Raw genomic sequence first — 14339 nt, 5'->3', positions numbered from 1 at the left:
CAGTGTTTCATTATGCCACGCGGAATCATTTCTCCGCTTGCTTTGTTTCGGGGGACTGTTTTTATGCCGGACTGTTTTCCACACGCCGTCACATTTCCTTTTCTCTGCACCACCATGCCGACTGACACCAAACGTGTACGCGGCCCAGAAGTTTCTCAAAGTCCGACTCTGTTTTTGTGTAAGCATGTGGCCGTTCTCCCCTCGCACGGGCGCAGAGCGGACGGTCGGCAGCGGGACCAGGTAGACGTCCGGCCGGTGTTTGTGCGCTGCGGGCTAGTGAGCCAGGCTAAAGGCTCCGCGTACATCGAGGCTGGAAACACCAAGTTGATGTGCTGCGTTTACGGCCCCAGAGAAATGGAGCGGAAAGACGAGACCGATATGAAATGTGGAAAGTATGTCCTGATTTCATTAATCAATTAATGCTTTGACTCGGGTATTGCTCTACAGCAAGTTAAACGCTTATGTTAAAACGATATCTTGTGACTTACACATCCGGCCTGAATAAATAAGCAGTAAAAAGTAGCTAATAATAAACTTAAGATAGACAATTTAAGTGTTCAACAGAAGTTAAAAGTGCAAAATGAATAGCAGAGAGTAGATTGGGTAGCCTATATCGGTTTTGTTTTTTTAAGCCATTTTGCTTCATACTTTTATGTCAGTATCAGCATCTCTTCATCATGCATTCGAGGAGACACCAATGTCATGTATCTGTAATAAATAATATAGAAAGACTTTATGAAGACAGCTAAACTATTTCTGTGTATCCAGGTTGACTACTGACATGCGTTTCGCTCCATTTTCCTGCCTGGAGAGGGGCTCCTGGATTCAGGGAAGCCAGGACAAGGACCTCTCCCTGATGCTACATGAGAGTCTGCAGCCAGCCGTGTGCCTCCATAAATATCCCCGCTCTCAGATTGAGGTTAATGTGATGGTTCTTGAGAACAGCGGCTCAGTTCTGGCCCATGCTGTCACATGCGCTTCCCTCGCTCTTGCAGATGCAGGAATCGAAATGTATGATCTGGTGCTTGGTTGTTCCATACGTCAGAATGGCGCCTCTTATGTTGTCGATCCTTCTTACATGGAGGAAAACAGCTGCAGCTCAGTCAGCAGTGAGAACCAGGGTGGTCTGACTGTAGCTTTCCTCCCTAGCCTGAACCAGATTTCTGGGCTGCAGTCAGATGGAGAAATGAATGAAGAGACTCTGACAGCTGGGGTCCGGACCTGCATCGAGGGATGCTATAAACTGTACCCTGTCATCCAACAAGCCCTGACCAAGGCTGTGCGCCGAGCTGCCCCCCCGCCATCAGAGAGCTGAAAGACTCAATAACCAATAGCATAGCTTTACAATGTGCAGTTCTTACATTCACAACACAACCTTTGTTTCTGTTTGATATTATGTTCTTACAAAAAGATTAAAAGACTGTTTTCTTATTAAACTATTTAATGATACATTTATACGGTATAGTCTGCAGTTTCTGAATTAATTGTTTAGGTTTTTTATTTCTATTATTATTATTGACCAAGGTGCAGTCGAACAGACGGTTTTCAATCTGCGACAAAATATGTGTAGGCTTTCTGCTGTCCTGATATCAATGGGTTACACCATTTTGGAGACAGGATATTAAACAAGCCTGTTTTTGTTGAGAAGTACCTGGGTCCCACTCACAGTGAGGGAGTAGTGAGCTAATATGTAGTGTGAAGTGCACATGCTGGAGTGTATGGTTTATCCATGTCCTGGATGTAGGGCCTGAACCTTTCACATCTAAATCACAGATGGACTAAGTCAGCCAAAGGTATCCTGCTCAGTGGAGCAGTTGGTCTGCCTTTAGCTTTGCCGGCGGGTTGGGCTTAAACCTGTTCCATCTGGAACAAAATTACATTGATTTTAAAACATGACACTGCAGCTAGAATGGAACCTGTTGTTTGTCAAAACTAAATTGATATGACTGTAGAATATCTTATCTATCTTATATCAATAGAGATTACCCAACTTAACGCTAACGCTGTACTGGAGAGAATATGTGTAAAAAACCAGGATATAAAAAGGTACTCACCTTGTGGTAAACCTGCAAAAGAGAAAGCGTTTGAGCTCCATACTATTTCAGAAATAATCCTTGATGTGGTTTGGAACATAATATGGCGTTTAATCACGGCAGTGTTTAGCTGGTTTTGTGCTAAAAATCTTTCTCTTCTCATTTAAAGCTACGGACCCAGAATCAGCACTTTTGTAACAGGGCTGATTCTGAATAGAGGGGTATGAGGCTACGATGGGTGATCTGTTTGGTATTTTGAGCAAAACACAGAGACATGTTTTGTATAGATATGGCCCTATAATATATTGTTCAAATATAGCATATTAGTTGAGCTTTGAGACACTTTTTTCCAAACTCTTAACACAGCAACACACCTGTATCACACTACAAATCGTTTACTGTTTAAAACAACTGTTTGTTCATGAAATACCAACTCTAAATTCCAAAATGCAAAGATACTGTCTCTACACAGCTAATAGTCTTAAACACTAGAACAGTATTTCACTATTTTAGAGTAACATAGCCAATCATTGACATGTTACACTTGTTCTTGCACACAATAGGCTCAGTGTTTTTTATAGTCTGGTTGGTTTTACCACTTTGCCTTTTTTTGGTTGAGTGTGGAATACAGGCATTTTGAGTAACATACTATCTCAAAGTGAAGGCGTGAACTTTACTTGAGAATAGTTATAAATAAAATGATGGAATTGCTGCAGTAAAAGCTGTATAAGCAACAAACAACAAAATATATCAAATATGCATGACTCCGAAAAAGATTAAACAAGGCACACGAAAACATGTTGGTGCTTGGAATAGTTTTCCAAAAGTCATACACACACAAGATTAAACTAATTTGGGTCATTGATTGCAAGACATGTAGCTTTGCGAGCTTCAGCAGATTGTGAGAAGACCCTTTGTCAATCTCAGTTTCAACAGTTTTGGGATGAAGTGCAGTATGAAGTGGATCTATAGTTGATAAGACATCTAAGATACCCTAGTTTTCCAAGAAGTAAATTATAGATGAACTGCCTCCAGAGGTTAATGGATATACATTGCATTGCCTTCATTTTGAGCGTATCTGAATATTGGGGGGATATACACAATGTACAGTGGGAAAAAAAAGTATTTAGTCAGCCACCAATTGTGCAAGTTCTCCCACTTAAAAAGATGAGAGGCCTGTAATTTTCATCCTAGGTACACTTCAAATATGAGGGAAAGAATCCAGGAAATCACATTGTAGGATGTTTAATGAATTAATTGGTAAATTCCTCTGTAAAATAAGTATTTGGTCACCTACAAACAAACAAGATTTCTGGCTCTCACAGACCTGTAACTTCTTCTTTAAGAGCCTCCTCTGTCCTCCACACGTTAACTGTATTAATGGCACTTGTTTGAACTCGTTATCAGTATAAAAGACACCTGTCCACAACCTCAAACAGTCACACTCCAAACTCCACTATGACCAAGACCAAAGAGCTGTCAAAGGACACCAGAAACAAAATTGTAGACCTGCACCAGGCTGGGAAGACTGAATCTGCAATAGGTAAGCAGCTTGGTGTGAAGAAATCAACTGTGGGAGCAATTATTAGAAAATGGAAGACATACAAGACCACTGATAATCTCCCTCGATCTGGGGCTCCACGTAAGATCTCACCCCGTGGGGTCAAAATGATCACAAGAACGGTGAGCAAAAATCCCAGAACCACACAGGTCAATGACCTGCAGAGAGCTGGGACCAAAGTAACAAAGACTACCATCAGTAACACACTACGCCGCCAGGGACTCAAATCCTGCAGTGCCAGACGTGTCCCCCTGCTTAAGCCAGTACATGTCCAGGCCCGTCTGAAGTTTGCTAGAGAGCATTTAGATGATCCAGAAGAGGATTGGGAGAATGTCATATGGTCAGATGAAACCAAAATAGAACTTTTTGGTAAAAACTCAACTAGACGTGTTTGGAGGAGAAAGAATGCTGAGTTGCATCCAAAGAACACAATACTGTGAAACATGGGGGTGGTAACATCATGCTTTGGGGCTGTTTTTCTGCAAAGGGACCAGGACGACTGATCCGTGTAAAGGAAAGAATGAATGGGGCCATGTATCGTGAGATTTTGAGTGACAACCTCCTTCCATCAGCAAGGGCATTGAAGATGAAACGTGGCTGGGTCTTTCAGCATGACAATGATCCCAAACACACCGCCCGGGCAACGAAGGAGTGGCTTCGTAAGAAGCATTTCAAGGTCCTGGAGTGGCCTAGCCAGTCTCCAGATCTCAACCCCATAGAACATCTTTGGAGGGAGTTGAAAGTCTGTGTTGCCCAGCGACAGCCCCAAAACATCACTGCTCTAGAGGAGATCTGCATGGAGGAATGGGCCAAAAATACCAGCAACAGTGTGTGAAAACCTTGTGAAGACTTACAGAAAACGTTTGACCTCTGTCATTGCCAACAAAGGGTATATAACAAAGTATTGAGATGAACTTTTGTTATTGACCAAATACTTATTTTCCAACATAATTTGCAAATAAAATCTTCAAAAATCAGACAATGTGATTTTCTGGATTTGTTTTTCTCATTTTGTCTCTCATAGTTGAGGTATACCTAGGATGAAAATTACAGGCCTCTCTCATCTTTTAAGTGGGAGAACTTGCACAATGGGTGGCTGACTAAATACTTTTTTGCCCCACTGTATATGGTGAATTCGGCCCTCACCCTGAGCTCTCTGAATTATGAGATGACGACCCGGCGGCAGACATACATCTCTGGGCGGGCGTTTGATTTACCAGGGCGGGCCCACCACGACACTTACATTTCCCGGGAAATCTGAATTGTCAATGGGGGGGGCTGTTAGATGCTCGCGATTTGTCAACGGGGGGGGGGGGGGGGGGGGGGGGGAGGGAGGCGCTCGTGAATTGTTGAAAGAGAGGGGTTTTAGGTTGCCATAAGGCTGTTGACGGTCTTATATCCATTGGTTGGTTTTGTGGCACATTTGTAACGCTGTGCCAACTTGGGCAAGCACGCAGGCAAACTTGAGCGCACACAGGGTGGAGAGGTGGAGTGAGGTTGAGCGATGGAGAGAAAGGGAGAGAGAGAGAGATTGAGCGAGGCAGAGAGCCTGTGCAGCCAACACACTCTCACTCCCTAAGCGTCCAGGAGCGACGTTTGGTCAGTGTCCGTGGCGTCCAGTTGTGACGCTCCTAGGCTCCTTCAGGGTCATAAAGGGACGCAAATAGCTTTCAATTGATTGCAATGTATTCCCATCTGCGGCGGGATTTGACGCTCATGGAAGCACGATATTCGTTTGTGTCGGCTGCCCTTAAAGGCAATGTGAGCGTCCATTCCCATTGGATAACGGATAATTGTACACCCGGAAGTAAGTATTCCTCTTACTGTCGATTGATTTTACAGTGATATCTGCACTACTCATCGACTGAAAAACACCAGATTATCCTTGTTAATTACACAACATTGATTGGTTTAAATTGTGTGCAATAATTTTGTATTTTTCCCCTTCGATTCGGAGAAACAAATGTTTTTTCTGAGTAAAGGATGGCAGAAGACACTACACTACCCAGAATCCCCAGCTATCGTTTGGACTACACCATGTGCTCTGTTTGACAAACCCCGTGATAGTCCTCAAGCTCTGTGATTGGAGAGTGTGCTCCGAGGGTTACGCCGATTCTCGAACAGCACTTGAAATGGGATGGAACCATGCACGGCAGACTGTCCAAAACTGGATTTGAACGGGTCCACCGCGTCCCCCCCTCCCCCACCCCATCCCCAGAACTACACATGCTGGCTATTCTGTTTCGCAACATGTTCTCTATCTATGGCACGTCTCTACTGGGAGTTGTAGTTTTAAAAGACGTTTTCGTATTTCCCATAATAAGAAGTTGCCAGTATTAAACTGTGTACATCCCTGGAGGTTCAGGGGATAGGAAACACTCAAATTTAAAACATATAATTAATAAATGGGTGAAAATTGCTTGTGCCCATAATGGGCAGCATTAATATATATACACACATGCCAGCTAAGGTCAGAAGAGCTTTATTTAACAGCTGGTCTTATGTTTGTGACCCCTGTTGTTAATTGATAACATTACATTAATTGATAAGCCTGAAACATGCACTTGTCAAGGTTCAGAGGCAAATTTTGCAAATATGGCAGTAGCCATCGATCAGCTTAAAATAAGATATACTTTATTGACCCCAAGTTGGAACATTTGCGTTACATCAGCATGTGTAACAGTTGTAAATATGCAGTGGTGTTTATTTGTAAATCATTTAGTATAATCACACAAATTCTGTGTTTTATATTTAACAATTCTGTGTTCTTTATTTATTGATTGTTCAATACCTGACAAGGCCGGAGAGGAAATATCTACATACATCTTATAAGAGTATAATACATTATGTATAATATCAGTTAAAATAAGTGCTTCAACATAGTTAACATTGCTGGAGGTATGCACAAATATTGATAGATGTCTTGTAATGCACTATTGAGGAACCTGCGACCCAAGTTTTTCATTCAATGCAGAACTACACCATAGTTGTGTAGGCCTATATGATATGTCAATAAACCTTAGAAAATCTTGAAAGGGATGTGCAAAATAGTCATTACATACAGTCTTTAATTAACTATTAGTAGAGAATAACGAGTAATGAATATACTTTATAGGGATCCTATTAATATCTAATAATAAAAATAATGAAATTCAATAACATGCTTTAACCACTAGGTGTCCCTTTATATCAGCTGTGCACCTTTATGGTGTAACTACAGCCTATCTACCAATTGGATCAAATATAAAAGTCAGCCGAATTAGTGTTGATACTGCAAGGAGACGTATTGTGTGAAAAGAAATGTAAGATGTTGTTTAATGGCTGATATATTTAAGATCCACGTCACGTTTTCAGTTCCTCATGTTTGTCTATAAGTCTTCTCATCAGGGCTCTATAAATACAGAACTACGGCAGATATGTAATATTTAATGCAGCCGAACCGTGTATTACAATGCCGTTATGTGATGATTTTCAAAGAGAAAAGCAAGCACACTCGGAATAAAGTATTATTTTATTTTTAAAAAAGTTTTCGGTCTGTTTCCGGTATTTGTTAATGACGATGTGCTGTGAGATGTGAGACTGAAATTGCACAGGGGAAAATAACGTAGGCTATCTTTAGATGCGGATTTTGTTAAACTAATATGTTTGCGCTGTGGACCAACACTATACGTTGACGGGGAAGGGGGTAGCAATAAAGATAACACCATTAACACCATAACACCACAACATAACAGAAATAATATCGATAGCAGCGTCCCTAGCAACCACCTTGGTAACAATGAAAACGTCGCGATTTCCTGAAGTACTCTTCGTAATAACTAGCAAACTAAAGATCATGGACTCCACTGCACACATAATCTGAAATAACAACTCATATTTCTCGCATCAAATGACATCAAAACGCATTTTAATGGCCAAACTAACTTTACAATTGGCATTTTCCACCGAGAATAAAACGAAGTTCGGCCATGTTTTCTTTTTCTGCAGGGAGAAATTTGAAGATCACGTGACATAGACGTCAGCCATTGGAATGAATAGTGAAAAAAACGGGGTTTGTCAAACAGAGCACATGGTGTAGTCCAAACAATAGCTGGGGATTCTGGGTAGTGTAGTGTCTTCTGCCATCCTTTACTCCGAAATCGAAGGGGAAAAATACAAAAGCATTGCACCCAATTTAAACCAATCAATGTTGTGTAATTATCAAGGATAATCTGGTGTTTTTCAGTCAATGAGTAGTGCAGATATCACTGTAAAATCAATCGACAGTAAGAGGAATACTTACTTCCGGGTGTACAATTCTCCGTTATCCAATGGGAATGGACGCTCACATTGCCTTTAAGGGCAGCCGACACAAACGAATGCCGTGCTTCCATGAGCGTCAAATCCCGCCGCAGATGGGAATACATTGCAATCAGTTGAACGCTATTTGCGTCCCTTTATGACGCTGAAGGAGCCTAGGAGCGTCACAACTGGACGCCACGGACACTGACCAAACGTCGCTCCTGGATGCTTAGGGAGTGAGAGTGTGTTGATCTTACCTGTTAACATATACATGTTAGGCTAACGTTGCCTTGGTTAAAGAGCCTGTTGCTGTTGTTTATTGCTTTGAATTGTTTAAAATAAATATTATCTTTTTAAACTTGAATGGTAGTCAGGGGCATCACTTCCTAATGTTTGATATATTTAGAGGGAGGGAAGGAAGGTTTCAAAATTCAGATTAGATTCATTTCTACAATTTCTTTAATTCATGGTGGTTTCAGTAATCCCCTGGTAATTGAGGACATAAGTAATCTAAATGAATAATGTCTTCTTTATGACTTTCAGAAAGGACAGGAGACCGACAGGTGCCTATCAATGATTGTCAACTGACAGTAAATAAATGGAATTCAATAAACATTGAATAGCATGCATGCAGTTTGTCTGTGACTTTTCCTCCGTGTAGTCCTGACATATAGTCTCCCCATGGTTTGCTGTGCTGCCTGGGGATGCTCCAATCGCTCAGAGAAAGGAGTACAAATGTAAAGTTTCCCCAATGACACAGAGAGGAGGAAATAATGTCTGGCTCAAGTCAGCAGGAGCAATTTAACTATCACAAAAGACAACAACAGCAACAACATATGTGAGGTAATCATATTTTTCACAAAACAAAGACCACACCATTGGGAAGCTTAACGTCTGTTTAATAAAAATAAGGAACAGGGAGAGGCTTGCAAAGCTCTGGGAGTTGAGACTCAGGTGCAGGGTGAGGGTTTCATTGCAGGTCTTCAGGCTCCATTGAATACCCCTGGGGTTCTTGTGCTGAAAGAGGGAGACAGGAGAAAGGGTTAGATACATCTAGCAACCTATAGGATGGGAAATTGCTGACCTATTTTAAACGTACCATGTGTTTTCACTCTCACTTATGTCCCTCTCCCTTTGCCATCAATCCAAAATCAGCTGAGCTGCAACATAATACAGACAGGTAATAATCAACAGAATCACAAAGACATAATATGACTCTGCTAAAAACACTCACCCAAAAGTTATGTTTTTGTTTACTGTTTAGAAGTCTCAAATATCCACTCTAAATCCATATCAATAGCGATGTATCACAAAAATAGCTCTCCTTATTATTGTGTAACGTTAACTATATTATACTAGCTTGAACTCCAAGATGGATATCCTCATTTCACCACCTCCACCCACTACAATCACACGCCCCAATGTTATATTTAACTGATATGTAACTCCGTCCACCCCGGATAAAAGCACGTTAAGAAGCCCCTTTTCTCTAATTACACAACGTTGGAGGAAATAACATTAGGAGAACGGATTAATAGGCTGTTCGTGGTTAACGTGTGTTGCTAACTTTATCCGGTATCCTAGCCTAATCTGTTATCTGTAAACGTTAAATATACTGATTGAAGGGATAATCCATTAACATCCTTTATTACATGGTTTAGTTGAATACTCGATTCTGATTGGTCAATTCAGAACACGTGACACGTTGTTAATACCGAACAGACAGACCGCTGTCAAGCACTTATTGACCGTTGTTAAGGACGCTCACATCTTCAGAAAGAAGTCCGATCGATTTAACTGTATACCGTTGGGCATGCAGTTTGCTTTTCGAACTGGGACATGAAAAACAGCGCAGAATTAACGGGGCAGAAACCCTCCTTTTTACGCAGCGGTCCAGACAGAGACATCAAACGGCGACACATATTCAGTTGCCAGTTACTTTGGCATTAGGGCAGGGATATCTAGATACTTTCCAAGGTTTTACATAATGAATTGTGCTACTTTTAAAGCAAGGAGCGATGTTTTCAAATCTGTAATCAAAAAGCTCCTCAAAAACGCAAGCAGTTCCTACCGTTGGCTTTTCAAACTGACAAGAGACGCTCTAACTGTTTTTCAAATGTAACAGTTTGAAAAGCAAGCAAACTGTCTGATTGTCTTTAGTTTTCCGCTGTCGTGTGATAGCAACATGGAGGATTTTAACATTAATTTTAATATATTTGGAGAGCACAGTAATTTGGAGTAATGGTTAGTGGCTGATGAGTCCCCAGTGAAGAAAAGAAAAAGACAAGAGGGACAAGAAAACAGCGGAGAAGTAACGGGCAGAAACCCTCCTTTTTACGCAGCGGTCCAGACATAGACATCAAACGGCGACACATATTCAGTGTGCAGTTCCTTTGGCATTAGGGCAGGGATATCTAGATATTTTCCAAGGTTTGACTTAATGAATTGTGCTACTTTTAAAGCAAGCAGCGATGTTTTCAAATCTGTAATCAAAAAGCTCCTCAAAAACGCTATCGAAGCACTTCCTGCCGTTGCTACGTTAGTTCAAACAGTAACAACGGACTATTTTTCTTAGCGGATGCATGTCAATTTAAATCAATACAACTATTTTTTAAATCAATAAAATAATTTTCTAAATCCATAAAAGCATTTCAATTAATATTGGGATTCATAATGTTACTTTGTTGAGAATGTGGCCATGTAATAAGCGGGATAATGTGCAGCAACTTGGTCATTATGGGGAAAATAACACCTTCATGCCTATCTAGATCCATCCGCTTCGCGTCGGGCTCCTGATCAGCCTGTCGGTGTTCTTTTCCCCATAATGACCGCGTTGCTGCACATTATCCCTTACTTAATACACATGTGTAGTTAATTTGATTCAGATGTTCTGATAATATCCGCAATATAAATCTTTAAACGTCTTCTTACCTTCAAAAGTCCATCATGAACGGTCTATTATGCTGCAACCATAGACTGCTAGCCACAGATCCTCTCAATAGTTCCCTAACTTCCGGGGAACTATTGAGAGGCTCCACGATCCGCCATTGCTGTAAAAAACTGGTCCATTGGAGTGAACGGAGATGTCGTAACTCTTCTATTATATGGCTCTGCTTTCCCGCCAGGGTCGGCGTCATGGGGGGTCATTCGCGGGCCATGCCCCCCCAAATGAGTCACTGTGCCCCCCCAACGCAGGGTGGGCAAGCCTTGCCACTCTGCCGTTTTTTTTTTTTTAAATCATATAAGTCAAAACGTTTCCACTAAAGGTTTTTTGTGTGAAATACGTCAGAAATAAAGAATACAAATATAAAACACAGCCTGAGGTGTGCTCACTGCTGCTCTCTGATTGGTGTGTTGCTTGACCAATGACTCCTAACTTTTGTTTTGTTATCATTACGTGGCTGTGTGTTTAGATGAAAGCCCGGTGGCGATCTGTTCATCTGTTACACTGATTATACAGTAAAGCATTGGAAATAATATGATATACAGTACAGTACAAGTAGCCTACTTCTGGGTCTCTGTGTTTCATTCAAGCTCGGCTCTGTGTGTGTGTGGCACGATCGCATTTTGTGAGTGCGCGAGCGGTAACGTGGAATGTTGTTGTTAGCATCTGGTTAGCTAGCTATGCTAACGGATATAAAGAGCTGTTTCTACACCAAGGTGGAGGAGAGTCCTCTCCTGTCAGACTGAGAGGATCGTATAACCTCAGCTCAGTGAGGTAAGGACTCTCTCAGTGTTTAGATAGTTCACTTTAGTGTAAATTATCTCAGTGGGTCTCAAACGGTTTGGTCACCATTTATGTAAACAAGTATTTGTGAGGAACACATTTATATGATCATTAGCCTATAGTTATTAAAAAAATAAGAGAATAAATGAAAAACGGGTATGAAATACTATAGGACAGTAACACAAGAATACAGTTTAAAAGGGGAGTGATTAGTAAAATATCCATAAAGAAAAAGTAAATCTGTGTACAGTTCTGTTTCATATGGATGCTGAGAGATGTAGACTATCCATAGATCTCCTAATGTTGCTCTCAAAGTGCACCAGATTGATGCATTTAACTTCAATATTTTTAAAATAATCTTCCCGGGGGAGCATGCCCCCGGACCCTCCTAGAGGAGGTTAGGTCCACACCCACCTAAAACATGTTCACATGGATAGGATACTAAATACATTTGCACCCTTTTTATATGGTGGCCTATGTCCATATGTTTCTGTTTTGGTGGTTGTGCCACAACCGTGCATGTATGCACAAATCATAGGTGCGCTATACAATAGCACACCCTGCAATATGTGTGAAAGACAATAGACTTTACAGCATGTTTTTTTAAATTGAAGTTGCATTGGTGTTTGTGTGTTGGTTGTTGACGGCAGTGTGTGCCCCCCCTTGGTAAATGATTGCCCCCCCCATTCGATTTGTTCTAGAGCCGACCCTGTTTCCCGCAGCGTTACCCCCGGTCTGCACGTTGTTTCTCTTTCAGAAACACAGAGGACTGTTTACAGCAGTGGTCACCAACCTTCTTAAGCCCAAGATCACCGACCTCGGCCTAGGTGAAAGGCGAGATCTACCTATTGCAGAATTGAGTGAAAAAGACGGCCCAGACAGTGCTTCCAATTTGAGGCCTTTTATATAGGCTAATTGCATCTGTATTACTGTTACAATGAAGGCTCCATAATCAGCTCACGGCATATAGGCAGGGGTAAAGTGCTATTTTTTATGAGTGGGGGGCGGACCTCACCTCCTCTAGGGGGGTCCGGGGGGATGCGCCCCCGGGAAGATTTTTTTTAAAATATTGAAGTTGAAAGCATCAATCTGGTGCACTTTGAGAGCAACATTAAGAGATCTATGGATACCTCTCTCAGCACCCATATGAAACAGAACTGTAAACAGATTTTCTTTTTCTTCATGGATATTTTACAAATCACTCCCCTTTTAAACTGTATTCTTGTTTTACTGCCATATAGTATTTCATACCTGTTTTTAATTTATTCTCTTATTGTTTGTATAACTATAATGATCATATGAAGGTGTGCCGCGGAAATAATCTTTTGAATAATTTGTGACAAAACCGTTCTTAACACTCAGAGAGTCCTTTAGCTCACCTGAGCCCCTCAGTCTGACAGGAGAGGACTCTCCTCCAGCTTGTTGTGGAAACAGCTCCTTATGTCCGTTAGTGCAGCTAGCTAACCAGATGCTAACATCCCGGTCCCCGCTAGCACCGGTCCCTCTCTCTCCCTCTCTCCCTCTCTCCCTCTCTCCCTCTCTCCCTCTCTCCCTCTCTCCCTCTCTCCCTCTCTCCCTCTCTCCCTCTCTCCCTCTCTCCCTCTCTCCCTCTCTCTATCACACTAAATGCGCTATTGCCACACACACACAGAGCCGAGCTTGAATGACACCACACTCGACTGGTTGGCGACCACTGGTTTACAGTATGATGCGATCACAGACACGCTGCAAACGGTGTCCGCCAAAAGTCGAGTCCAGTGTCTATGGAGTGTCATTTTTATTTGTTATAGTTTGGGAAGATTGAAAATCGGTAGGGAAAGCCAGCTAAGTCGGTAGGCGGTAGAAACATGTCAAAAGCGGTCTACCGCCCAAATCGGTATAGGGTTGGCACTTGGCAGGTATGCAAATGCACGACTCACACAGGTTTTTAACAAAAAAAGGTTCATTCAAACCATGGCTCAACTACAGTGGTATACAAAACAAAATCACTTCAATGAGGAAAAACACTAGGAGTATGAATAACCAAAGGATTGTGGAAACAATCGGGGGGGGGGGGGGGGGGGTCGGCAATCACAGGAGTGGGAGACACACAAGGAAGGGAGGTCAGAGTATCTGAAACGAGAGGGAAGGTTGCTATTCAAAAATAAAGGGGAAAATCACTAGACAAAGACAAAAACACTTAACTAAACTAACATAATTTGCGAGAGATGACACCTTTGAAATGATCCATAAGCAATAAACCTGCTTTTCCGTTTCCAGATGTCAGAGCGAGAGATAGGTTCGCTCTCATGCAAAACTGTGTGCGCATAGCTCTCATTTCTTAATGGTAAGGTGTATATGTGGAATGTATGTGGAAATTCCCCTTCGATTCTATTGGCTCTAACGGTCAAAAAGACCAATGGGTTCCAGAGAAACGGTAAAAAACGGCCATTTCCACCCAAATCACCTCAGAGGTGGAGTTTGTTTTGCTAAACCTCTCTAAAAAGCTCAAATGTCACTTGTTTTGCATCAATCTTGATACAGGGTACTTATTATATGTTGCACTTTGGATTCCTAAAGCTTTTAGTCTACCTTACCATCATCCAAGGGTATTTTCACTGTAAGTAAAAACTATTTTTTTTGGACGGACACTATAATTTAGTTGTTTGACTATGTTCAATCTGAATTTTCTTTAAAATAAAAAACATCTATATTGATTCTGACTTTTCTACATCCAACTCACAGGTTTATCATTACT

General features: G+C 41.6%; 1 protein-coding gene across 1 annotated transcript; it reads left to right on the top strand.

The window, feature by feature from the left end:
- Nucleotides 1-46: 46 nt before the first annotated feature.
- Nucleotides 47-1455, top strand: exosc6 (exosome component 6). The gene is made up of 2 exons (XM_034236184.1): nt 47-392; nt 769-1455. The coding sequence occupies exons 1-2, from the start codon at nt 64-66 to the stop codon at nt 1313-1315; spliced, it is 876 nt and encodes a 291-aa protein (XP_034092075.1). The 5' UTR covers nt 47-63; the 3' UTR covers nt 1316-1455.
- The last annotated feature ends 12884 nt before the right edge of the window (nt 1456-14339 follow it).

This window comes from Gymnodraco acuticeps, unplaced genomic scaffold (genome assembly GCF_902827175.1).
Source record: "Gymnodraco acuticeps unplaced genomic scaffold, fGymAcu1.1, whole genome shotgun sequence".
In the NCBI taxonomy this organism is placed as follows: Eukaryota; Metazoa; Chordata; class Actinopteri; order Perciformes; family Bathydraconidae; genus Gymnodraco; species Gymnodraco acuticeps.
The sequence above is the reverse complement of the archived record's forward strand: the minus strand, read 5'-3'. Positions and strand labels throughout refer to the sequence as shown.